The sequence below is a fragment of the Nyctibius grandis genome, chromosome 3, assembly GCF_013368605.1.
Source record: "Nyctibius grandis isolate bNycGra1 chromosome 3, bNycGra1.pri, whole genome shotgun sequence".
Classification (NCBI taxonomy): domain Eukaryota; kingdom Metazoa; phylum Chordata; class Aves; order Nyctibiiformes; family Nyctibiidae; genus Nyctibius; species Nyctibius grandis.
In genome coordinates, this window is record NC_090660.1 from 64,375,287 (window position 1) to 64,402,149 (window position 26,863).

The 26,863-nt window shown below is 37.0% G+C and overlaps 1 protein-coding gene across 1 annotated transcript in view; it reads right to left on the reverse strand.

Moving 5' to 3' along the window:
• The window catches only part of CCDC178 (coiled-coil domain containing 178), a 179,131-nt gene that overhangs the window by 116,778 nt on the left and 35,490 nt on the right, over positions 1 to 26,863 (reverse strand). The window contains exons 12-16 of the mRNA XM_068397234.1: positions 23,567 to 23,629; positions 19,644 to 19,805; positions 16,179 to 16,292; positions 9,593 to 9,738; positions 6,073 to 6,232 (exon numbers count right to left, since the gene is read on the reverse strand). Coding sequence (XP_068253335.1) covers positions 6,073 to 6,232; positions 9,593 to 9,738; positions 16,179 to 16,292; positions 19,644 to 19,805; positions 23,567 to 23,629 — 645 coding nt within the window. The remainder of the gene's footprint in view (positions 1 to 6,072; positions 6,233 to 9,592; positions 9,739 to 16,178; positions 16,293 to 19,643; positions 19,806 to 23,566; positions 23,630 to 26,863) is intronic.

The following is a 26,863-nucleotide window of genomic DNA, read 5'->3' on the forward strand; positions in this document are numbered from 1 at the left end:
TTGGCAAAAATCAAAATATTTTTGAAATACTATAAGTGAAGAAATTATAATCAAAACTGGTTTGCAATCTTAGAAAGAGCCTTTGTGTTTGTAGAAAGAATTAATAATTGTTTTAATTTTAAAAAAATTTTTAGACCATTACAATAGTCCTCATTGATGTTGTTTAAAATACAGTGAGGGTTAATTTGCTTTTAATTATTATGCATATGGTTTGTTTTTCAATGAAGAAACATAAAACTATCCCTTAACATTTCTATTAACCTTCCACTTTTCCATCCCTTTGATTTTCACTCAAAGTATTATTACTGTCATGGCCCCCAACCTCTAGCTATGCATATTCCTCAGAAGGGAAGGTATATGACTTCCCTATGAGCCAATAAAATCAGTGGGATGGTTATTTGGGTAATACTGCCAGCACTGCCCACGGGACAGCATGTAAGTCAATGCGCCAAGACTACCCAGGAGCATGGAGTAAGATTCAAAAGTCTATCATGTAACATGGGAGTCCCACATACCAGTGTAGTACACTGTTGGAAGCCACTGAGTCAACTAATTAAAGACAATTTTATAGCTAGACTATTTGTTCTCCTTACCCCGCACACACACAAAATAGCCTAAAGGGAGCAACGGCTCTCTAGCTTTTAAAAAAATCCTCTTTTGTCATCTATCTTCAAACGTAACTCTTGTGTTTACACAGATATGCTGTAACAAAGTTCTTCAGTAACATTAATATTGATTAACAGTATTTTCTGAAAGTAAGAGATGGAAACTGCTCTGAAGGTATTAGTGCAGCAAGACTGAAAAGAATGACCAGAAGAAAAGACGACCTAAATAGATGAATAGTGAATGATAAAAGACACCCAGTGGATTTTACCTAATACCATGATGATAAACAGCCTCCTGGATCTAACTTTGTTTTTCCCTGTTTCTTCTTTTCAGCTTTCAGCAGTATATTATCACATTTCTATAACAATCCCTTCTGAAATATGCCATTTTGTAGATCATTTCATTAGTAATACTCTCAATATCTGATGAAACAACATATCATGACTAGCTGTTAGAACCGGTCATGGATTTTCTGATATATCCTTCCCCAGACAGAAAATGCTTTTCTATAAAAAAGGCAGTGCTCAAAGGAACATTCTGATTTGTTTTAAAACGAAAATCATTTCAGTTAAGATGAAAACACTCTGCTCAAACATTTGCAGACTAAACATTTTTTTTAATAATAACTGATTCAAAACTTATTTTAGTATCTATAAAATTTAAAGTAAACATTTTTTTGAAGTATATTCCCTATCTTTTAAACTTTATGCATCATGATAAGGAGACAATATTGTCATTCCATTAAAGGAACTTCCAAATGCCCTTTTGTGTATCTGAGAAATTTTCATTCAGTTTTACACAAAACACTGCTGAACTTGGTGCAATTTTAAGGTACAATGCTAAAAAGTATCGATTTATTATCATCTTCTTTTCCAGTATGATACAACAGTCAAATAAATTCACAGAAAATTTAGAAATGTTATTGGGTGGTAAAGGTTTTTTAGCAGAAGACTAATGTTAATTAATAGTATTAGGAAGTTAAGATATTGCTACTATTTCAAAGCAAAAAGAAAGTCAAAGTATCAGTATATCTGCTAATGCTTTGTGTAACAGCATTTAATTTGTTTATCAAAAGGACAAGTCTGTATACATAGATGTCTGAATTTAAAGATTTATAAATCTGCACTTCATAAATATATTATCAATAGTAAATACTAAAGAGGACAAATTTTCATGTTCCAAGAGAGTTTGGGTCATTCAAAATATCTTGATCAATCTTCAAAAACCACAGTAAACATTTTTACAGATACTTTAATTGAAAGTACAATAATCACATTAGCAGCAGAAAGTAACAGCAAGCAGGCTTGTTTTCAGGTTAAGAAAACAAGGCACAACATAATCATTCTGAACATGATCCAACACTCATTATGAATCATTATGTCAAAGAATTCTTATCTGTGTGTTTCATACAGCACATATCAGCACTGAACCAAATGGCAATATGATAGTTTGGGGACTGTACTGCCTCTGTAGAACAGAAGGTAATGAGATGCTATGAGAGTAGTTACAAATAGCACAGTGATAAAATATACCTATAAGGTATAATTTCATCATTATACATGTAAATTTCACCACATGCAGTAGCATGCATGTTGGTAAAACAAGTCACACCTTGGATTTAGCTGCGACATTTGTTACATTCATGTGTCATAGTCTTATCGCTTGGCAGCCCTTTCTCCTGTGAGAAGGTAGAGTCTAGAAGGTCTGCAAATCAGTGACAGCTCTCCAGCCATATCACACACGATGTGTGTTTGTGCAAAAACCAGGCAGTCAGGTTCTTCAGCTTCTCATCCTATTCAGTCTTGATCAGGAACAGACGGTTTCTATCCCTCAGTGCACCGCAGGAGTTGCCCCACAAAATTTCTTTCTCTGTCTGGATCTGTGCTGAAGCCACTAGTTTCTTATGCAGATTCTGTCATATCAGGACCATACTTCAGCTCCCTTTCCCTTCACTCTTCAACTCTATTTCCCTTCACAATGCTGACAACATGGGTCTCTAGTCTTCTCACCAAATTTCTCACCTACTTTCCTGCCAGTTTATCTCTTGATAAGAGATTATTTAATATCCTTTATGGATTTAACAGACTCATCTAGCCTCCAGAAGAGAGGGACCTCTTGCTTGAATAAAGCTGTCACTCTCTATCCCCTTCCTGTCAAGCTATTCAAACTTTTTTTTTTTGGCAATTTTTTTTTCCTTCCTCTTGTTCTCGCTTACTGGCTTTTACTCACCCTCACAAAATCTGCAAGTCAACATAAAAAGGGCATTTTATTGGACCTTTTCATAGGTCTCAGGCTGGGATTTTCAATCTCACTGGTCTTTCCATTTATTACTGCATCATTCTCATCTGCATAAGGTGTAATGGCTCATACCCGTCTATCCTAAAAATAAGATAATGAGGATGACTGGTAATTCTAACCTCCAAACTGTACTGCTAGCTGTGCACCTCTAACTTTTTCTATTGACCTGTACATCTGCATTTCTCCTTAAGTAAAAGGAACTATGAATTAACTTTCCACTTTCAGAGTCAAGACTTTGTTTTCCTATTTGAATCTGGCTCTGAATCAACCAAAGCATCTAACAGCACTTCTCCCAAACTAAAAGATACAACTTATGTTGAGCTGTTTGAGGTTTTTTTCACCTTAGCTATGACTACATATGACATATTCGCAGCCTATATAGAAAACATCCCCTTTCAGTTTTTGTACTTCATGACACTTGGAACAAAGTATTCTAATTTTTTCAACTATCAAGACAGGCAGTTCTCATTCAGTATAATATCTCACTAGTATATCTAGAAACCCTAGATCAGAACCTCTTGAACTGCTTCCTGTACTCTGTATTCCAGAAGTTAGGGCATTGCTTTTTTATTGTTTTCTCCCCATGGAGGTTAATCCTATGAGGGGTACTTTTTCAGCCACTCATCCCTCACCTTAAAAATATGCTTAGTCTATTCCTATTGAATTATCTACCAGCTGGGGACTGAATGGTCTCACCCAGATTCAGACTCAGAGAAGCAAAGACTGAAAACTGGTCTAACACGTATGCTCCATTACTACTTCAGTAAACCAGTTTTCATCTTCAGATCCTGGGTGACAAAGCCTCATAATCATTGTACCACATTACCTGAAGTCAGGACTTTTATGGAAATTGTTCAATGCAAAAATCAGAACTGAAATGCTTTTTATTCAAACCCAATTAAAGAAGACAATTATCTTTATCATTCAATACCAAAGCAGGGTAGATTATTTGACTTTTTACTGTCAGGAAAAACTTCTGAAAGCTGTCCAAGTGACCTTTTCCAGAGAGCCACACTGGTTCTCCTTCTAAAAGCCACGGCCCAACTTCCACAAATCACAGCTAGCCTCCTTGAAGAGCCTGCCTGTAAATCCTAGTTTCAATGCCCTCAAAAACTTCCTCCACCCACTAGTACTAGGTCTTTTGTCCATTTCTGTTGGGTAGTAAACGAAAGACCCTGCTGAAATTTTTTGATTGTCCATAAGGTACTGAAGGAATATTTGGTTTTGCTGGTGTTATTACCACCAGTTTAGTCTTTCCTGGCTAGTCAGGAAAAGAGAGTAAATGAACTCAATGTGAGGAGGCAGAGAAAGAGAAACCTTTCTGATGTAATAGAAACATTTAGACACATTCTATTTTTCATTTCTTCATTTAAAAAAAAAATCAAATGGATCAGTGGGGTTTGGGATTTCATAAACGTGAATAAATGCTTTTATCTGTATTTTCCATAAAAATAATAAAGAATGACATAAAAATGACTAGGTAATAACAAGGTAAATATTCAAAGGGTGATAGTGTGTGCCTCCATTCCAGTTGTAGGACGAGACAGAGAGTTGTCACCACAGAGATCAGCAATATGTTCCAGTAAAAACTAAAACAGGCTCTCAAGTATGCAGATTAATATTTCTACTTACATTTAACCACTAAAAGCTTGGCATAATCTCATAACTCCAACATTAATTTAATAACGAAATACTGTTAAGAGCTCTGCACTTTATGCAATACCCATAACTCAATGTGTAAAGGAGATGGGAGAAGAGACAAGACAGGATGAAACAGGACACATTAGGAAAAACAAATCTTGACGTCCCAGAGAAGGAGATAAGAAAGGTACCTCATCAAATTATCCTTACAGTTATTTTTGAAGTTAAGGTGATGATGTGAAAGTCAGCATACTGGCAAGTATTTTTGACTTCAGAATTAATTTAACACAACAAAGGAGCCAAATATGCTATTTTGAAAGGACTGGTGTCCCTGTAAAAAGTAATGAAGTAGCAATCTCTATTTTTTTAAAAAAACATGTTCTTATTGTTGCCATTTCCCTTTCTTTCATATCCTGATCAGTACAGATCTTGTGAAAACAAACAAAAACATTAATTAACACATTGGTAATAGGAAATAAAAGTGAATACTAAAGAGAATGTAATTGAGTAGCTTACTTTATCTAAACTATTCTAAGCTAACTGAGAAAAGTGTGTAACTGTCATAAAAGTAAAGAACACAAGATCAAAAGTGAATATTTTAACTATTTTTAACACAGCTACAATTGCAAAAATCTTAATCTGGGAATGTCTCCCCATAGGAGAAACATTTTAATGTTATCATTTTCATGTAAAAACAAAGAAAATTATACATGAAGAATTAGGCAATTAACGATTTTCTTAGGAAAAAAAGCTTAAATATGAAAATAATACAGAAAAGAACTTAGAGAATTGTACTTGCATCTGATTTCTCCGAAGATTTTGTGGTTATCACCACTGTGTATTCTATACTTCTATTTCAGATAGTTCTGATTCCTCAGCTACATCTACACAGACTCTGTCTCCCATCTGCCTGGTATCAACTGCAGCATCTAAGATCCACATGAGGGTCCTGTTATGGAGTAGCTCCTGACAGTTCAGAAACGGCTTTATCCAAAAGATCAAAGTTTGACTCCTGCACTATCAAGAAGACTGCATTCACTGAACATTATTCTTGTACTTAAGTGATTAAAAAGGAATGGAAACTTATTGATGCTGATCTTAGTCAAAATTATCTGAGATTTATTTGTTACTGAGCACTTGTTGAAAAGGAGAAAAAGATTTTCAAGTTAGCAGAAGTGATGTCTTGTCTTCTCTTTCCCACAGGTATCCACAAATCAAAGCAAAAGAAAACAGGGAAGAGAAAGTATACGATAGCCCTAAGTATTAATGAAAAATTAAAAGTGCCCAAGCAAATGAACAATTTTATAATTTTCCTATAATTACTTCTTTATTCAAAGAAATAAAGAAGTCTACTACAGAAAAATAGCAATTTATTTCATTGGAAACACGTGCATATGGATAAGAAGATACGACATATTTCAAACTTTTGATAAAACTGATAACCTTTTTAGATCTAAAAAGAGCCAGAACTAACCAAATAGTTCCTTCACTTCTCACATAAAGAAACCCAGCTCTGATAATACTCACTTCTGAATCTTTCAGGTTTTTCTTTCTAATCTGTAGTAACTCTCCATATGTTTCTTCTTCCTGCTTTAACCTTTTCTCATATTCTGCTAGCTCATCTTGGAGATGATTAAATACCATCTGAACATTTTGCTGCTTAAACATCACACCACTTAAGTTTTTCCTTTGAAAGAAAAAAAAATATTCAGTGAAGCAATCAAGATATCCTGCTATACTGTTTTTTAGTCTTACATGTTTAATGTTTAATTTTAAAAAACAGCTTGCATTTTTAAAACAACTTCCTAGAGAATGGACCAGTTCACTCCCACATGTAAAGTGTGTGCTCGAATAATGATATTCTGAGACACAGAATGAGCCCATGATTAGTGTCATATTTGGTAACCACTATTATTTTTTGGGACTGGAAGTGGGAGCTTCACACTGTGTAATATTTCATTTCTGTCTCTGTCCATACCTAGTATGGTTTCTTTAACCTGCACATATGAAACATGTGAAGTTAAGCAATTTTCAGAGGTTTTCACTTTGTACTAACATTCTGTTCTCTCGGGGTCTGTATTTCTGTTACTTTTAGACAGAAGAACATTTAAAAAAAAGTATTTCTAACTGATTTTCTGAAAGATAAGCTAAACTAGAGCCTTGTAGGTAATGTAACAGTTAATAAAGACTGTATCACAATGTGCACACAAAACCAGAAACTCAAGAGACAAGTTTAAGCCTACTTTTTCTAATTTTAAGGCTTTGTTGTGTAAACTCAATGTTATTTTAACACTAAAGTATTTTTTTTTAATTTTAAAAGAAATCAAACAGTCTGAGAAAGGGAGAAATGTGTCATGTAAAGATTATGCTGACCACTCAGAAGCCATTTATGCTGTCAAGCTAGGAACAGCTGGGACCAATAATAAGCTGCTATCCTTCTTATTGATTATCTGATACTTGACAGAACAGAGGTATTTAGGAGTTTTGGAATTTAGTTCTAAATTCTGGAGGTCACAAGATCCTCCTCACATTTTTTTTCGAGACTCTCTGCAGAACAACAATCCCCTTTACAGAAAAACAGAGCATCTAAGGCCTCCTCTAAATCAGTGTCTACAAGAACCTCTCTAAAGAGGGGCTAAGGGATCCATCAGAAATTACCTAGAGTTCCTTTTCACTGAAACACCCTTCCAGCCTTCCTAATCTCCAGTACCTCCACTTAACTTGCTTCCTGCCCTTATTTCCTTCTCGCTGGAGGTAGGCACACCATATGGGAACTGATGCATATAAATGGTAGGGGCTGCAATACAAGTAAGAATGCTCCTCACACAAATCTTAAGTTCACAGGATTTGCTCTTCATCCTTCTAATTTAATTAGCACCAATCACCACTGAGATTGAAAAAAAATGAGTGAATGTATTTCATGTTCACTCTTAACTTCAGATATGAAGACACGTCTTTATCTCTTCCAAGACTGCAAAAACAATTTTGCAAAAGTCATTGCTATGAGATAGTTTCTAGGTGGGATACCTGTGGCATATAATTTTCCCTTGGTTAGCAGGTTAGGCCAAATTTACAGTAGACTTCAGTTTTGTAGTCAATTTTACTGTGAAAAAAGTATTTATTTCAAATTACTCCTATTTTGATAACATTGTGTCAATGTTTCTATTTCACTCTAGTAGCTGTTATTTAGTATTTTTATTGCATTAATCGTAAATAAAAGTAAGTCGAGGAGGTGTTATTCAGAGAACGATGCTAGGAAGTACCTATAAAAGGACAACAGTGAAGACTGAAAGCAGAAGTAGGGACTCTTTTACCTCAAGTTTCTCTACCAGATCAGGCTAGAATTAGCCTGACGACATGCCAAAAAAAAGGGAAATAATAGCCAAGAGTAAAAGTAAAAACAGTTAATCCTTTATTCCCAGTTTTTCTACAAAGTCAAGCAGGTATTAGCACTCTCATGAGAAGAAAAAAGATCAGTTCAAATAGAAAAGTACGTTTAATATTGTGCTATATGCATAACACAAAATATAACAGGAAATGGCTAGAGCAGACTTTCTTAAGATAGACTGATGAAATGCCATGTGATATGTCAGATTATTGGAAACATTAATAGAAGAAAGTAGATTAGCCTAAAATAAAATTTTTTTCTGAATATTGTCACCATTAATCTTCACTAATGAGAAACAGTAAGCAATTAAAAAACACCAACCCCAAACTCTTCTTCTCCTTTGCCCCTCAAGCACAGAGAGGCTGAATGCTCTGACAACTAGAAGGCATAAGCATGCTGTCAGTTTTCAGCAAGTGACATGATGGAGAAATTCCTGTGTGCAGTACCTTCTGTGTTCAGAGAATGACAAAAAGCCATTGGGATGAATACTTTGGAAGACAAAGGGTGTTTTTTGGAAGGTTTTTTGACTTTACGGTTCTTTCTACTAGATGGGATCTCTAAAAGCATGTTCTCAAGAAAAATGCAAAGTTTTCATCACTATCTATTTTAGGTCTAGAAGTTGGAGAATCTGCAAGAAAATTCCTCTCTGAAAGAGAGATGGACTTCTTTGCTATATAGAAACAGTGAATTGCTGGAATGAACTTTCAGTGCCATTTTGTATTGATATTATCCCTTTCTTCTCTGAGTCTGAATATAACTTGTCACTGATAAGAAACTACTGATTACTGGCTAAAAAGCTGTGGAAAATGAGAAGAGATTTTCAGTCATGGAAAGATGCCTTTCATTCTTGAAGTTCAGTAAGTTCCACTGCATATTGGGTCCCTCTGAATCATTCTGTTTGAATTAAGAGTTGGAAAAAAACATATCCGGTCCCACATATTTAGCTAAAAATTTAACATAGAAAAATATTATTTTTCCCCAGTCAAGAATTTCATGGAATATTCTCTCAAAGATCTTTCAACACTGATGGTACGTAAGTGAATGAGGTCACAGAAAGGGAGCTGTAGTATAACGATGCAAGGATCACTTTTTCACTATTTAGTCATCCTGTACAATCAACAAACCAAGCTGCTTTCTCTTTGACATTACACATCAGGTTCACCTTTATTCTTGAAGAGTAAAACTGTTGTGCAATCAGCATATACGGCCCTCCAAGGCTTGCATGGCCTAGAAGGCAGCCTGCATTATCAGTTGGATAGAGACCTTTGAGACTATTTGCAGGACTTATCAGTCACAGTAAGTGTAGGTCCACACTTCTTAAACCAGAGAAAATACTGAGTGTGTGGAATCCTCCATTACTTAAGGATGCAACTGACCATGAATATTATCAGATTTCCAACAGTAATTCTGATGCACAAAATCCAATTTGGTAGGCAGACAATTTATCATTAATAGCTTCTACAGATGCATTAAAACTACAAGTAGTGATCAGACAAAAATACTCTCAAAACATTGATTAAAAGTGCATTATATTTCCTAGAAATAATACTGTAAAATAATAAAACTATCTTTATTAATAGTAATAAAGTGGAATTACTAAATTACTTTAGTAAAAGTAATAAACTATCTTATTAAATTCATTCAATAGGTAGGTCTTACCACAAATCAGTGAAAGATTTTTCTGCATTTTCTATCTGTATTTGTTTCACGTTCCATAATTCATTTAGTTCTTTAAGTTCATTTTTTAAATTTTCTGTAGCGTGAGAGTTTTCAGCAATTTGACTGGAAGCAAATGAAATCTTTTCCTGGGAATTAAAACATACACAGCATGTAAACTAGGCAGGGCTAGATTTCTGAACAGTGTATTTTAAGTACATGATTATGCACAACAATTCATGAAATCATATACCCAAACAGAACTTCTTTCAGAGGGAGCAGCTGAAGCACTTAGGGCAACCAGAATAATTGCATTTCTGTAAGAGCACAGCTTTGCACATCCAGTTACAGTTGTCCAACTTGTTGCACAATTCTTCTACTATATATCCATAAATTTTATTATGGCTCTTGTTATTTCTGCAGTTGCCTTGTTGTATATGGATGTATGCATGTTTGTAGGCCACCATCTTTATAACATACATATTGTCTTTTATTTTTGCTTTCATTTTGCAAATAAGCACTGGCTTGCACAGCAAAAACTTTATTAATGACACCGAAAAGTAACAATTTTCACGTATGACCCAAGTCTGGGCCTATTTGTTTCAGTGTATGCAGTCACAGTCTTAACTGGCAGCTTTTATTGCTACACCATCGAAGTACCTACAAAAAGTAATACTGTTTTAGGCAGATACCTAAAACACTTGACTTTCAGGAAAAATGAGTATTTTTCAATGACATTCTCCAGGCAGAACATGGCTTACTCGTTATCTGAAAACTGGTATGATTCATTTAGCTGCCTAAATAGAGAGTTTTCCTCTTTTAGATGTCAAGTTTTTCATAACATAGTTGTCCTGTACTCCAGAGAGTAGAGGATTAAAGCATAGAGAACAAGACTGCTGAACTCCTGCCCTTCCTCAGCTACAAGTACACAACTCAAAGAGATGCTGACACTAAGCTGCTAAAAACCTTCAAATTCAAAACACTGTTTTCACTAAACTTCCTATTCTACAGAAGAGAGATTAAATTGCAGTGTCTTTTTCATTCCAAAGGTGACTCACAGTCACAGGACCCCAAAAATGTAAAGAGCCATGACACAAGCAAACTTACCTTCAAGAGCAACAGTATCTAGTAAACAAAGGTGCAGCTTTCCCACCTTGAATAAGGTCAACCTAAAGCACTGTAGCAGTTCAATAGTAATAAACAGGTGGGAGTCTACTATTTGGGTGATACATCCAAAGTGCTCTTGCTGCACTAGATTTTGTAACCCATGCTAATGGACTCACAGAATCACACAGAATCACAGAATGTTAGGGATTGGAAGGGACCTTGAAAGATCATCTAGTCCAATCCCCCTGCCGGAGCAGGATTGCCTAGACCATATCACACAGGAACGCGTCCAGGCGGGTTTTGAATGTCTCCAGAGAAGGAGACTCCACAACCTCTCTGGGCAGCCTGTTCCAGTGTTCAGTCACCCTCACCGTAAAGAAGTTTTTCCTCATATTTAAGTGGAACCTCCTGTGTTCCAGCTTGCACTCATTGCCCCTTGTCCTGTCAAGGGATGTCACTGAGAAGAGCCTGGCTCCATCCTCTTGACACTTGCCCTTTACATATTTATAAACATTAATGAGGTCACCCCTCAGTCTCCTCTTCTCCAAGCTAAAGAGACCCAGCTCCCTCAGCCTCTCCTCATAAGGGAGATGTTCCACTCCCTTAATCATCTTCATGGCTCTGCGCTGGACGCTCTCTAGCAGTTCCCTGTCCTTCTTGAACTGAGGGGCCCAGAACTGGACACAATACTCCAGATGCGGCCTCACCAGGGCAGAGTAGAGGGGGAGGAGAACCTCTCGTGACCTGCTAACCACACCCCTTCTAATACACCCCAGGATGCCATTGGCCTTCTTGGCCACAAGGGCACACTGCTGGCTCATGGTCATCCTGTTGTCCACTAGGACCCCCAGGTCCCTTTCCCCTACACTGCTCTCCAACAGCTCTGCCCCCAACTTGTCCTGGTACATGGGGTTGTTCTTGCCCAGATGCAGGACTCTACACTTGCCCTTGTTATATTTCATTAAATTTCTCCCCGCCCAACTCTCCAGCCTGTCTAGGTCCCTCTGAATGGCTGCGCAGCCTTCCGTTGTGTCAGCCACTCCTCCCAGTTTGGTGTCATCAGCGAACTTGCTGACAGTGCACTCTATTCCCTCATCCAAGTCATTAATGAATATATTGAATAGTACTGGTCCCAGTACCGACCCTTGAGGGACTCCGCTAGACACAGGCCTCCAACTGGACTCTGTCCCATTGACCACCACTCTCTGGCTTCTTTCCTTCAGCCAGTTCACAATCCACCTCACTACCCGATCATCCAGACCACACTTCCTCAGTTTAGCTGCAAGGATGCTGTGGGAGACCGTGTCAAACGCTTTACTGAAATCAAGATAGACCACATCCACAGCTTTACCATCATCTTATCCACCAGGTTACATCCTCATAAAAGGCTATCAAGTTGGTTAAGCATGACTTCCCCTTGGTGAAGCCATGCTGAGTGCCCCTAATGATCCCCCTATCCTTGATGTGCCTAGAGACAGCACCAAGGACAAGTTGTTCCATCACCTTTCCGGGGATGGAGGTGAGGCTGACCGGTCTATAGTTACCCGGGTCCTCCTTCTTGCCCTTTTTGAAGACTGGAGTGACATTCGCTTTTCTCCAGTCCTCAGGCACCTCTCCCGTTGCCCACGACTTAGCAAAGATGATGGAGAGTGGCCTAGCAATGACTTCTGCCAGCTCCCTCAGCACCCGCGGGTGCATCCCATCAGGGCCCATGGATTTATGGACGTCCAGGTTGCTTAATTGGTCCCTGACCCAGCCCTCATCTACCAAGACAGATTCTTCCTCTATCCTGACTTCTTCTGGGGCCTCAGGGGTCCGGGGCTCCTCAGGACAGCCTCCAGCATTATAGACAGAGGCAAAGAAGGCATTCAGTAACTCCGCCTTCTTTTTATCCTCTGTCTCCAGGGCCCCCACCTCATTCATCAGTGGGCCTACATTGCCTCTAGTGTTGGCTTTACCTGCAATGTATTTGAAGAAGCCCTTTCTGTTGTCCTTGACCTCTCTTGCAAGGTTTAATTCCAAGGAGGCCTTAGCTTTCCTAGTTGCCTCCCTACATCCTCTGACAACAGACTTATATTCCTCCCAAGTGGCCAGCCCCTCCTTCCACGATCTGTACACCCTCTTCTTCCACTTGAGTTTGCCCAGCCGTTCCCTGTTTAACCATGCAGGTCTCCTGGTACCCTTCCTTGACTTCCTACCTGTTGGGATGCTCTGATCTTGAGCTCGGAAGAAGCAGTCCTTGAATGCTAACCAACTATCTTGGGCCCCCTTACCTTCTAGTACCCTGTCCCATGGGATTTCCCCTAGCAATTGCTTGAAAAGGCCAAAGTTGGCCCTCCTGAAGTCCAGCGTTGTGATTCTGCTAGCTATTCTGTTCCTGCCACATGAGATCCTGAACTCTACCATCTCATGGTCGCTACAACCAAGGCTGCCCTCAACCTTCACCTCTTCAACCAGACCCTCCTTGTTAGTGAGGATCAGATCCAGCAGCGCTCCTCTCCTAGTTGGCTCATCCACCATTTGCATCAGAAAGTTATCATCAATGCACTGGAGGAACCTCCTGGACTGAGGATGGCTGGCTGAGTAGGCCTCCCAGCAAATATCAGGGTAGTTGAAATCCCCCACAACAACCAGACCCTGTAATTGCGAGACTGCTCTCAGCTGCCTGTAGAAGGCCTCATCACCCTCCTCATCCTGATCCGGTGGCCTGTAATAGACACCCACAACAGTATCAACTCTAAGCAGCTGTTTCAATGGGTTAAATTAAGAGGGAGGAAAATACCTTTTGATTATCGTTATATATACACATATAATTTAAGTGCACACATATATAAACACCAGATTTCAAGACCTCACAGTTCAGTAGGCAAAGAATGCATCACAGTATTTAAATAAATATCAGTATTTTCAAAATTTCTTCTTTAGATACCACCCCATTTTTCTAAAGCAGTAGCCTGATGCATAGTCTAATGATCTTTTTCCTTATGAAAGAAGTGCTTCTTAGAGGTATACCTAAAAGGTAGCTGTAAAAAAATTAGGAATCAAAGCTTTTGTAACAGGTCTGAGCACAGATATGAAGGTGTGCAAGGTACCACAAGAACATGACATTTTTAAGGCCTCTGAACTTTGTAAAGTGTAATATGTATCTGTATAGGATTAGATGAAATTTTCAGGTTTCTTGCGGGAACATAGAATCATTAGAAAGAAAACAAAGATATGGTAATTAATGAAAATCCCTATGCAACTGAGCCACCCGTAGAGAGTCTCAAACCTCTGAGGAAAAATCATATTAGTTTCAGGCTCAGTACCAGGAGAACTTGGAGAAATGTGAAAGCCTGTGATATATAGGATGCCCGTATGGTCTGTCCTGGCCTTAAACTTTACAAGTAATGAAATCTGAGCTGATTAATACCAGATATCAGGGACAGATATAAATATGTACACAAAGAAGCCAAGACATGTTTTTTGCCAGAGTCAGGTTCACATATGAGCTCTGTTAGAATAAAACTGCCAATGAAGAAGAATTTTGTCTCTTTTACTTCCTACACTTTTTTCAGGACTTTCTAATCAAGAAGACGGATAAAACCTGAAAATATTGGCTTCCAAGTATATGGAATACTAGCCATTGAGTCAGTGCAATCTGGTACCTATTACAGAAGACATGAGAATTTGCAATCAGGTTTTAGAACAAACAAAAACGGTGAGATACTCTACATTCTGTGATCCAAATATTGACAGACTGAATATCTGCTCCTTATGGCTTGCTGTAGTGGTTAACAGTCCAGTATCCTGCCTAAGCTGAATGAGTCCCTTGGCGCTTGGTCATTCAGCTGCCTATTCTTCATTCATAGCTGCTGAACAAGACTACTGGTGTATCATGGGGTAGAATTCATACGCTCTTATCTAGGTATCTAGCTTTTAGACACTTAAATGACAGCAGACATTTAGGTCACTTCAAATTCAAATGTGAGATGCAGAAGCCTCCAGGGTGTGATTCATCTTGTCCTAAAATAGATAAACTATGAAGGATTGGGTGAATTGCTTGATTAGTTGGAAGTTGGAGACTATGTTACTCCTGTACTAAGAATACTATGGAATCATGGACATCTCTTCCATAACATCATTTAAGCTACACACTGGACAAGCTTTAAACAAGCCAATGTCTTAATCATGGGAGAGCACTAAAATCTCCGAATACAACTTTAAACAACTTTTCCTTAAAAACAATATAACATGATTAACAGAATCATATAGTGTGACCCTGCATAGCTAGAAATATGAGTTATTGTTAAAAATAAGACAGCCCCTTTTATAAAGCCTCCCTTTTACAAAACTTCAGTTGCTATGATCAAGGAACTATATCAGGCTCTAAGAACGCAACATTTAAGGTATCCAGTTATTGTTACCAGTTCAGAGCTCTACAGATCTCATAAAATAGGCTTTGTACATTGTTTTATTCCACTTACCCAGAACACTCCTCTAATACTCCTCCAGAACACCAACTCAAATATTGCTCAAGTAACTAATGGATACAGTTATTTACAGTTACTAGGAGAGGCAGCATTAAAAATAACAATAAAAAGAATAGGAAATAAATGCACTGAAAAATATTGTAGAATTACTGATTATCTGTATGCTGACTCATCAGTCATTTCCACATGTTCTAAGATCTATTGGTAAACCTGCAGTTTGGTAGAGCAAAATCTTTAAGAGAAAGGGATGTATAAACGCCAACTTCCCCACCAAATTTAGAAACATGTGTGAATCAATGAATTTTCCAATGCTTCATTTAAGATTCTGTCATATATAGGAAGTCTCAGAATTTTTCAGTAGAAATTACGAGATTGATGAAAGCTACTCTGAACAATATGAAAGCTTTTATTTTTCTTTTTTTAATCTATATGACCCATCTTTGATGCTGTAGTATCTAACTTAAGTTTATACAATATGCAAATGAAAGAATAATAAAAATGAACAGAATCTTAGAAAGAAAATGCTTGTTTCTTCTAATGCTTATAAACATGTTTATATAAAGCATAGTGTTCAGTAATGAAATTCAATAATTCCCTTCGGTGGATTATACAGTTTAGTACCTGATACAGCAGATATAAACCATCATTTACAAAAAGATGCCATCTGCTGAGCAAACACGCAACCAGCAAGCACTTCCTATTGTACTAGAATCTTTTTCGTCCTTTATTGATTTTCTGCATTGCATTTCTAAAGCCCCTCAAGCAACCTGAGCCAGTGTAGCAAATGAAGAAAGCAAAGGACTTGTCAATGACCCCAATATCAATTCTACTTTGTACTTTACACTGTCTCAAGGCTATGGACCTCATAGGTTAGTTCAAGCAAGAGACAGATAGAAAATAGTACATACCCTCGATGTATGTATATAGTTCCAAGGCAACTGTGTAGAAATGACAACCTAACCTTTGAGATTAAGCATATATAAAAGCCATACAAGCATTAAATTATTCACCTGTAGATCATTTAATTGTTGTTGCATGATACTTCTTTTTTGTTCCAGTTGTTGTTCAGTTTGCTTCTGCTGTTTAACTAGCTCTTGTACTCTCTTCTCCAAACAGGACAGCTTCTGGAGAGTTTATGTATAAACAGATGTGTTAGTATTAAAAAGTTATTGTTCTACATTTTATAGAAATCAGAAAATATATTAGTCATTAAATACTTTAACAGTCACCATTCTTAAGCTTACTTTTGTTTTCCCTTCCATACCCATTTTTCCGTCATGTAGGTTTATACGCTCTACACTTTGAATGAAAACATGCACATTAAAAATAGAAAATATCTCTGCTACTTCATACAGTGTTTATCATCTTACAGCAAAATATCACTGCTTACTTTGGTCCTTATGTATATTTACTTTCTTTCTGCCATGAAAATTACAAATAAACTTCTGAAATCAAAATATTTATTTGGAATAGCTTCCATGGAATTTTTATAAAGGGCAGAATAAATGGTTATAACTTATTATGACTTATGAAAAATACAGTTAAGGACAGCTAACAAAAGGAGGAAGAAGAAAGAAAATAAAATATTGGGGGATCTCATTTTTATATTTTTCATTAATCCATTCTATTATTAATTAGCACCTCAAGAAAAACAGTTCTTTTCTATTGTATTAATTTCGTTTGCATCACTAGCGTAAGCAACAAATAGTAAATGACAGAAATTTTTATTAACACATGTAATAAAGAAAATTTTACATTACTAAATATGTTTATATGAATTGTATAAGTTATATTATTCAAAGATTTAAATTACATTTAGGCTATATAACAAAGAATATGAAAATAAGTATTAATATTTCCATTCTCAAAAAAATAATTTAAACCTTTAATCAATGAGAAAGTTCTTCCTTGAAATTACCAATATCTTTCACATATCATTCATATACAAATCTGCTTGTGCAAACTCTGTTTCCAAGCTTTTAAAACAGAAGCAAATACACAGCTATAGACCATGATGTATAACTTACACCACACCTCTCTAGGTTTCCAGGAAACTAATGAGGTGATCTTTGTCACATTGTTTCTACTTAGTTTTAGTTGGGGAAGGGCTACAGACATTAGTCACTGCCATTAACGCATTGTTTTGAAAATACTATTAGCTATTAGAGGAATCTTTTTTTTTTAATTTTTCAATTTGACTTATTAAACCTGCATCAAAAATAAACTACCACATAATCCATTATCTGAACTCAAACTATTCAACATCCTCCATCTCTCCTCCAAAAATGGTGAAGTATTGCTATACGCAGACTACGTCAAGAACCCTTCAAATAGAGTAACACTAAAAAACTGGAGAAGACAATCTCCTGTGCCAAGCTATTTATTAACAGTTGGATAACTGAACTACAAACCTACAGACTGATTCCGCAACAAAAAACTTCTCGCTGAGGCAGCAGTAATTCTTGTATCTGGGCTTTGAGCAAAAATAAAAAGTCCTGTATCTAAACTGAACAGAGTCAAAAGATGTGCATCTTGCTTGATTCTGAGAATGTTCTATAAGAAGCATATGGCTTATTGAAAACTCCTATCCTTAGTTCTGGACATAAACCATCAATAGCTAGTTTTGTTTCCTATTGATTTGGAAACAAAAGTGAAAGCATTTTGCTTTTTCTTTTCTGGCAGTAAGGTCCAGTGAAAACACCCTCCTCTTTCAGACACTTGGGAAATAATTGCTTTTTTCACACTGATTACTGTATTAACAATTCAGGTCCCTAAGACGCTTATTTCCTTTGCCAAAAGCCGGGAAGCTTCAAATATCTTCCCTAGATTGTAAAACTGCTTGTTACAGTGAACAATGCATGCCCACCTATTCATACAGCGTGGGGCAGCTCACACTTGGAAGGACTTGTTTGCAAGGATTTGCACATATTTCATGGTGGCATACAGAACAAAGGCTTTGAGTAGTAGGCAAAGCTGCATTTAAGCGTAAGGATAGACGGACAGCCCCCAACTTCAGTGTTGCTGATTTGTACAATTAGCAGTGTGAAAGCCAAACTCTGTTTCATTCATGATAAAAGACTGAAAACAATTGAAATTTTTCCCATGTTTCCAGTCATTTTCAGAGCCATTTCCCAAAAGAACAAAAGGAATAGCACCCGCTCAAGAAGACAACATACAAAAAGGATAAAGCAAAGGTACGGAAATGCTCTTAATTTAAAAAAAAAAAACCTGTGAATAAATTGCATTCCAAACAATTCTGCAAAAGAAAGACTGAATGGTTTTACTTGAAGGTTTTCCTTCAATAAAATGTACAGACATTACATCTTTTAGTAAACTAGGGTTCAGATTTTGAATATTTCCACATCATTTCAGAACAATAAGGTCTGTTTCTACAGATGTTTGTTGAGGTGGCAGGGGTCATTTCCTTAAGCATCGCTTAAGGAAATGATCGTCTACCTAGTTAAGGTCTCATGTTTGTAGGACTACTAATGAACTGATCTACCTGCTATCAGGTATTTTTGAAAAGCATCCATCATTGTAATACCTTGTTTCCAAACAGTAATTTATTTAGATAACATTGTCCACTTTGCACTCTGCTCTCTATTACCACTGTTGTAGCATTCCATATAAGCAAAGCTTTCAAAGATCTAAAAGATCACTAGATCTAAAAGAGGAAAGTGTAATAATGAAATAAATGTTTCTCAGCCATACAAGTTTAGTGAGTATTCCTGTTACTCCTTTGAGCAGGTCTGGACAAAAGATTATTTTCTCTGAAAATTTTCCCAAGTTTTTAACCTCAGGGAAGGTTAACACCACTAGTATACCCTGCAAATATGGGGAACAGGCGACTAGGTCATGACTGGACAACTGGAGGAAAATGGCTCTTTGGCCATACTTTCAAGATGATAGAGAGGTCAATCAAAACATGTCATACTATAACAGTAGGAATGCTCTATCAGAAGCAAAAGAAATGCTTGGAAGCGTGTATTTAATTAAGTCAATTCAAGTAAACTGAGGACTTGTTTTTAATACAAAAATCTTCTGCTCCTTTTTCTTATTATACAAAACAGACCTTTCATGAGAGGAAGGAAAAACATTTTCATCAGTATCACCCATAAAGCAGGGAAGTGAAGTAGGTCTCAGGCATGCCACAGCTGGGGGCTTATACACTTGTTGCTCTCTTTAGCTTATAAGCAAAGTACAAAGGAAACAAGCAAGTACCAAACAGTCTTCCCTTTTGCAAGAAAAAAGACCACAGCGGTTAAAAGAAACAGAAAGATTTTTCTAATGCAGAAAGCAACAAAGATAAAAAATAAGGCTGGAATTATGTTGTGTTTTGTTATGTTGCATCACAGCAGAACTGCACAGCTGCAAAATCCAACTCTTCTGAGCTATGGACTTCTGTTTTCTCTTATTTTTTTCTAATAATGACAAAAAAATATGCTAGTGAGTGGTCCAGAATCTACTACTTTTACCTCATGGTTGTTTTTAAATATATCCTTATTTCTTTTAAATTTTGTTTCCAGATCAGCTACTTGTCTCTCAGTCTCTTCTATCCTCTTCATATCTTCCACTCTTTTCCTGGGTTTCTCTTTTTTCTTTTCCTCTAGCTCATCATATATTGCTTTAATCCTGGCCTGTTTATTAAAATATATACAGAATTAGCTTTCAGTATTTCAAAAGCAGAAGTAGAACACGAAAAATCCAAACCTGAAAGAAAATTTATACTCTTAAGTAAACACCATGAATAGACCAAAAGTTAACAAATACATCATAAGGTGATTAAAAATGTCTTAGAAACAAAGGAAATGTTGGCCATTGAGTCAGCATATGTCAGAAGCCTTTGAATAAGGGAAGCTGAACAGCCAGAAGAACTGGCAAACACAAATACAGCAGAGGAATCAGCAAGAAAGATTAGGAAATGCAAAAATTACATTGAAGCAGACAATGAATTTACAGTACTATTTAAGCAAATAGTAGAAAAGAATTCTATAAAAGAGAAATTAAAATTATAAATACTAATGTCCAGAGGTCAAGAGTGAAAATCTTTTCTGATGGGAAATGTAATGACCATAGGCACGTCCTATTAGTAAAAAAAAAAAAGAGTGAAAAACGAGAAGGAAAACACTGCAGAGTGAAAAGGAACAAAATCTTTGCAGAATACATGAACACCCTTCAAGATTGGGAAATACAAGATCGAGCATACATTCACTCCAAACTTCTCCCCTCCACCCAAAGAAATAAAGAAGGAGAAAGAAAAATACTATGTACCAGCAGCTGTGTTCTTCAGAATGGGCAGGTCTTACATAAACTTACAATTTCTAATATCCCAAATTCACTATCACTTGAACTCAAATAATTATTTAACTGTGTAGCAGAGAGTGAATATACAACATCTGATATTGAGATACACACACACACACACGTCTGTATATATTTAAAGTGGAACACAGCTGGCAACATTTTTAATTCCTTTCAGCTGTAGAGCAGACTAAAATAAGCCAAGAAAATTATGGGAAAGAGGGCAAGGAATGACCATACATGTGACTTACTGTTCTCAAAGTATTATGCTAGGTGGTAACTAACTCCTTTTTCAAGTTTTAAATCATAGTCTACAAACATAGTTATCCTTACCAGGAGTGTTTCAAGTAGTAAATGCAGCGTAATTTCTGCATTCCAATAGAATATTAGGTGAAGTTATGGATGATGTTCCAGGTGACAACATGGTTGGTAGGTGGAATAGACAATCTTCCCAGAAAACCACTAACATTTCTGGATCTCTCTTGCTTTATACTCAGATGGTATCAGGAGATTCCCTTTGGCTACCTCAGAACAGACCTTCATCTAAACTTCTATGCACTTTGACAGTCACTAGTTAATGATAGCTTTTGCACTTTCAACATCCTTTGACATCATCTTCAGTTTTGTCCTATTAGTAAGAAAAAACCTCTTGACAGCAAGGATATGAAGGTTGACTAACCCAGAGAAATGAGACTTTGGAAGAAAAACAGAAAAAACAGATTTAGTTGAAACAGAACTTTAAAACCACCTTACAAGAAGTACAAGATGCATCTCAAGAACCTCTTTATCCCGAAAAAAATCATGAACTACACTGAAAAAAGCAGTTCTGAGCACAACATTTACTTCCCATTAGGAAAGTGTTCTTTTGCTTCTGTCTATAAAAGGAAAGAAGTGGGCTAACGTTGCCGCTGAGGATCTTTACCAAGAATCAAGAGAAAGAAAGTAGATTTTTAGTTTCAATGAATAATAGAAAAGGATCAGTACTGAATACGAAAAAGGGAGGAAGATCTTTAGAAGCACCAAATCAAGTCTGTCATGCTGTGGCAGTCAGGCCCAGAAACGTTCCCGTCAGCCTTTTCTGAAGCAAAGCCTGAGAATCAGAGGGAAGTTGTGCATCAACTACAATTGCATGTGATGGAGGACTGGCTTAGAAGAGGAACACTTTTCTGTTAATGCTTGGGACAAACAGAAATTGCAAGATCTCTCTTAGGGCTTGTCTTCCTAGAAATGGGAGATGTAGATTCTGCTATTGACCTCTGGCACAGTTCAGAGTCACAGAAAGGAAGAGAAAAAGCTTCATAACAAAATCAAAATGGAGACTGTGAATGTCCAGAAGCAAATAAAAAAAGGTCCAGGATTCTCCCTCAAAAAAAAAAAAAAAAAAGGAACAAAAATCTCAGGAGGACTTCTGATCATCACAGTAAATCCAACATTCAATTCTAAAGAAAAATAGCCTCTAATATCTCTCAGAGTAAATCTCTCCTATCTGAGACCATTGACAAAGGGTGTTTCTGATGCAAAGACTTGCAGTAAAAGACTGCAATGCCTCCTTCCTGTTCTGGCAATGTTATTTTGATCCCACATGATGTTGGATCAGAATCCAACATCAGAACACTCACAGCACGTGAGTATTCATCTCAGGATGAGCAGGAAGGAGCAATGGAGCCTAACAATCCTATATCTCCTAATGGTGAGAGTGGGAGCGTTAACAGTAGAAATACTTTTTCCAAGGTATTACATGTCTCCATAGGAAAGAAGAGATGAATCTCAATGGCACTCACCAACTATGAAAGGACTCTCAGGATGGGTTATAGAGTGGCGTGCTAATGATGCATCACAGGAGATCTTTTCCAGTTACTAAAGGGATCTTGGGTAAGAAGAAAGTCATTAATTGTATTGTTTATCTGGCATCAAGTTTTATATAAGAAAAAGGCAATGCTTTTACTTCTTGCAAAGAATCTGTTTCAGCCAGTAGTGGCTCAGGGTTGGTGTGGTTGTTATCACTGTATCCCATGTCCTCACAGGATGTGCCCAACAATAGCAACTAGAAATCTATTACTTGCCCTTATCTTGCAGGCAGGCACCACTAACAAACAGCAAGGTCAGTACCAACAGCAAGGTCAGTACCAACAGCAAGGTCAGCAGTTGCTGATTTTGCCAGGTCTTCTGTATCATAAAGGTCTCTGTGTTATTAAATTGAAGCTTTGAAGGAAACATTGACTTTGATTTTCTGGCATCACAGGGAACAATGGAGTGATCTCTGGAAAGTAGCTGCTCAGACAGAAGCCAGAGCTTTGTTCTGACAATCCCACTTTAAGGCCTCCTATCTCTTGGTGGTAACACTGAATGCAGAGATTAAGGGCTTCTTCAGAAAATAGTCCTGGAGCTTCCATTCAGTGTCTTGCTTGAGGCTTTAAGACCTGGTAGTTATTACAACAGTTTGAATATGACCATTATCCATGCTCTTGCAGAAGACAGCTGATGGAATCCAACTGCCAAAGGATGGATATAGATGGAATACCCCTTTTGGTGATGCCAATCTCGGGATTTCAGTCAGAGAAGCTGAAGAAATATCCACACTTGCCTGAGGATGGTTGAAAAACATCACTGAAGTCCAGAAGAAAAGAGCTGCATTTGACAATCTAAAAAGGGACACCAAACTGTGTTGTGTGAATTTGGCGGTTCACACCAGGAGAAAATAAATGATGTTAGGGCCACCCTGTTTGACATATGCATGCATCAATATAAGGTATGGTAAGGGCCTGATTGCACTTTCTACAGAAACTGAAGTAAGAAAGATATACAAATTCAAATGATAATGTCACTGCATATATGGATTATTACTAAAGTTTTTTTATCTTTTAAAGCAAACTGGGAATTATTGTGAATAACTGGGATACAAATGAAGTGTTTCATGTTTTCATGAGTATTTAAATCTTCCTAGTTGTTAAACAGCAGGCATCATTACTTAGCAAACCCCATTAGCCTTCTATGTGAGTTGGTCACAAGGTATTCAAAGTTAATTCATGGTAGAAAGTAAAAAAGAAGGTAGAAGAAGAATTTAGATTTGAAGTAAAATCGTTACCGTCATGTTTACCTGAGTCACTTTCCAAACTCCTTTCTGATCTTGAATTTTTTTTTTAAGATTCCGCTCCAAATTCTTAGGAAAAAAAAAGCCATACACAATGCATAAGAAAACAAGTTAATGGACAACAGCAATGAAAATTTAACACTAACATCAGAGTAAGGATGAGCATAGCTTTTACATTTTTTCTCAAGTATAATAAAACTATACTAAAAAAGTAAATTACAACAGACTCTCAGGCACAAGAGGTGAATAAATGTAGACCATACTATAAGAAAAGCAACAATATTTTCTAGATTTAATGTAATTTATTTTTGGTAGCTTAAAATAATTAAATACATGAAGAAGCTGAGCTGGCTTACCTAAATGGATATTGAACATCAAGTGTTCCAAATTTTAAAATCTCAGTGCCTTCTATATTTTATATGATGAGACTTTTATTTGTAATTTCTAGTAAAAACCTGAACATGTTTTACCACTTTTTTATATGACTATCCTACTCACATTACTTCTAGGGTAACAGTTATATAGCATATTCTAGTTTGTGCCTTGAAAACCTCTAATATAATGTATGTCAGATTTGCAGACCATCATAACTATACCTGATTAGAGTCTAAGTCAAACCCTAATTAGCGCTTTCTGTTTCATTTTTAAGTGAATTTAGGGAACGGCAAACATTATTTAAGCAAACTAGGCACAACATGGCCAATAGTAAAGCAAGAAACAGACTCAATTCTATTATTGAAATGTATTTATTCAAGATGTTTTATTCACATTCATATCTGCACTTTGGAAATGCATATGCTGTCAGCACTTGGAGAGAGAGGTTCCTGCATAAGGAGGTCATAAACATCCCCCAGATGCCACATACATAAGAAAATACAAAAACAGGTGCCAAACATCCCCATATATTCTCAAACCCCAAATCCCAAAGATTATTAGGAACTTCAAAGAAATAGAAGTGACAGACATCAGTGTTCATGTGGAAAATGCATCCTGTAATCAATGAGTAAAAGCCTTTCTTTCCAGATGAAAGTTTATACATTTGCTCCAAGGATAACTCCAAGCAACAATTCGTGCCCATGGTCCTTCTCTCCCCCTCACACCTCCTTGCCCACACGTGCTTATAGTCTATTTGGATCCAAATCTCTGAGTCTATTAGACAAACTGTGGCATCTGAACTACTCTCCAAAATGCAGCAACACTTTGAATGGCTAATGATAACACTTGGTGATTGAATGAACATATTTCTAACTCTATTTAGTAGCCCAAGGATACAGTTTAACTGGTGGTTACAGTCAGACACTTTTTTCAGGCACACCAGGGGGTAATTTCTCTCACTGAATATCAGCAGAGACCAGGCAGTCAGCTATATATTGTACCTTCATTTATATGATCATATTCAAAATATACCACTATTCAACTGTTGCTTAGGTAGAGAGGTATCTTAGCTTCTGTCCACTCCATTCACACTAACTTTTACCTAGCAAATAGCTCTTGCAACTGGTCATCTTCCCTGTGTATGTCTTCATGTGTATACATATGCTTTAAATTGTTATAAACACAATATTTTTGCTAATTTATGGTAACTAAGACTAAATATAGCAATGTTAAAGTTGTTGACAGAATGTTCATTCTGCAAGTGGTAGGAATGGAGGTATTCATTAACAAGGTCACTGAAGCAACTTGAGTGGTGCTAGAAAGCAATCTTACCACTGAAAGCAGGACCACTAGTAAAGGCTTCACATAGAAGTTGTGCAAACAGAATCACAGAATCACAGAATGGTTAGGGCTGGAAGGAACCTCTGGAGATCATCTAGTCCAACCCCCTGCTAAAGCAGGTTCACCTAGAGCACATTGCACAGGATTGTGTCCAGCCGGGTTTTGAATATCTCCAGAGAAAGAGACTCCACAACCTCCCTGGGCAGCCTGTTCCACTGCTCTGTCACCCTCGAAGTAAAGAACTTTTTCCTCATATTAAGAAGGAACTTCCCATGTTTCAGTTTGTGCCTATTGCCCCTTGTCCTGTCACTGGGCACCACTGAGAAGAGTCTGGTCCCATCCTCTTGACACCTGCCCTTAAGGTATTTGTAAGCATTTATAAGATCCCCCCTCAGTCTTCTCTTCTCCAGGCTAAACAGACCCAGCTCTCTCAGCCTTTCCTCATAAGAGGAATGCTCCAGTCCTCTAATCATCTTTGTAGCCCAAGTAAACCAGAATACCTATAGAATGAAATTCCATCTCCAACCATAAATGTATAGCTTTGAGATACATTTCTGACTGACTACATGCCCAGGTTGTTAACACTATGACTTGAGAAGAGAGTTTAAGGAACAACAAAACCAAAAAAGTAACACTACAGTCAAATTAAAAAATAATTTTTTAATAAAAATCAGAGGACTTTATCAAAAACTTTATGAGGAACAGCTAAAAGAGTAAAATGCTTGCAAGTTAGACAGAGATTACTTACAGATATCACATGGGAGACTCAAAGCACATGCAAGCCAAGTTTTGACAGACACTTTGGAAATATCAAAAACAAAATTAAGGCCACTAAATGGAAGGGCAGCTATTAGCAGAAAGACGAAAAAATGGAAATTATGTCTAAAAAAAGGAAGACAGAAAAGATCCTGAACTTTGCCTATTTACATTTGAAAATACCATCAGGCAAGCTAAGTAAGAGGTTTTGGAAAAACCTGCAAGGGACAGAAAACAAGTCCTTTTCCAAACGCATCTGATAGGAAGCCTGCTAGAGACAACGTAAGGCCAACAGATGATCAGAAGCACTTAAGGACAGACTTACCATGAAGCACTCAGAAAATAAAATATGATAGGGGAAAAAAAGCTCAAATTCCAAAACAAATAAAACCTTCAAAGACCTAAGAAGCAAACGCATAATACGAATTATTATGAAAAAAAGAATTAGCTGACACACGGAAAATTTGATGCATAGGAGAGGACTCAGTGTGACTAAGAAGCACTGCCTCAAAATTCATCAGTTTTCTGAAAGATTTAAGGAGTATGTGAAGAAGAGATATCTGGGTGATACAGTCTACTTGGACTCCTAAATTGTATTTGATAAAGTATTATATGAACAAGTCCTTAATTAATTTCCCATGAGTTAAGGATAAAAGTCTCCACATGACTATAGAACACATTTAAAGACAGAAGACCTATAGGAGAAACAAATTACCAGTTCTCACAGTGTAAGCTACAGTGGGGTCCTGCAAGTATCCATGCTGGATCCTGTGGTTTCCAATTTATTCAGAAACAATACGGAAAATGGGGGATTTTGTGGGATGACTTAGT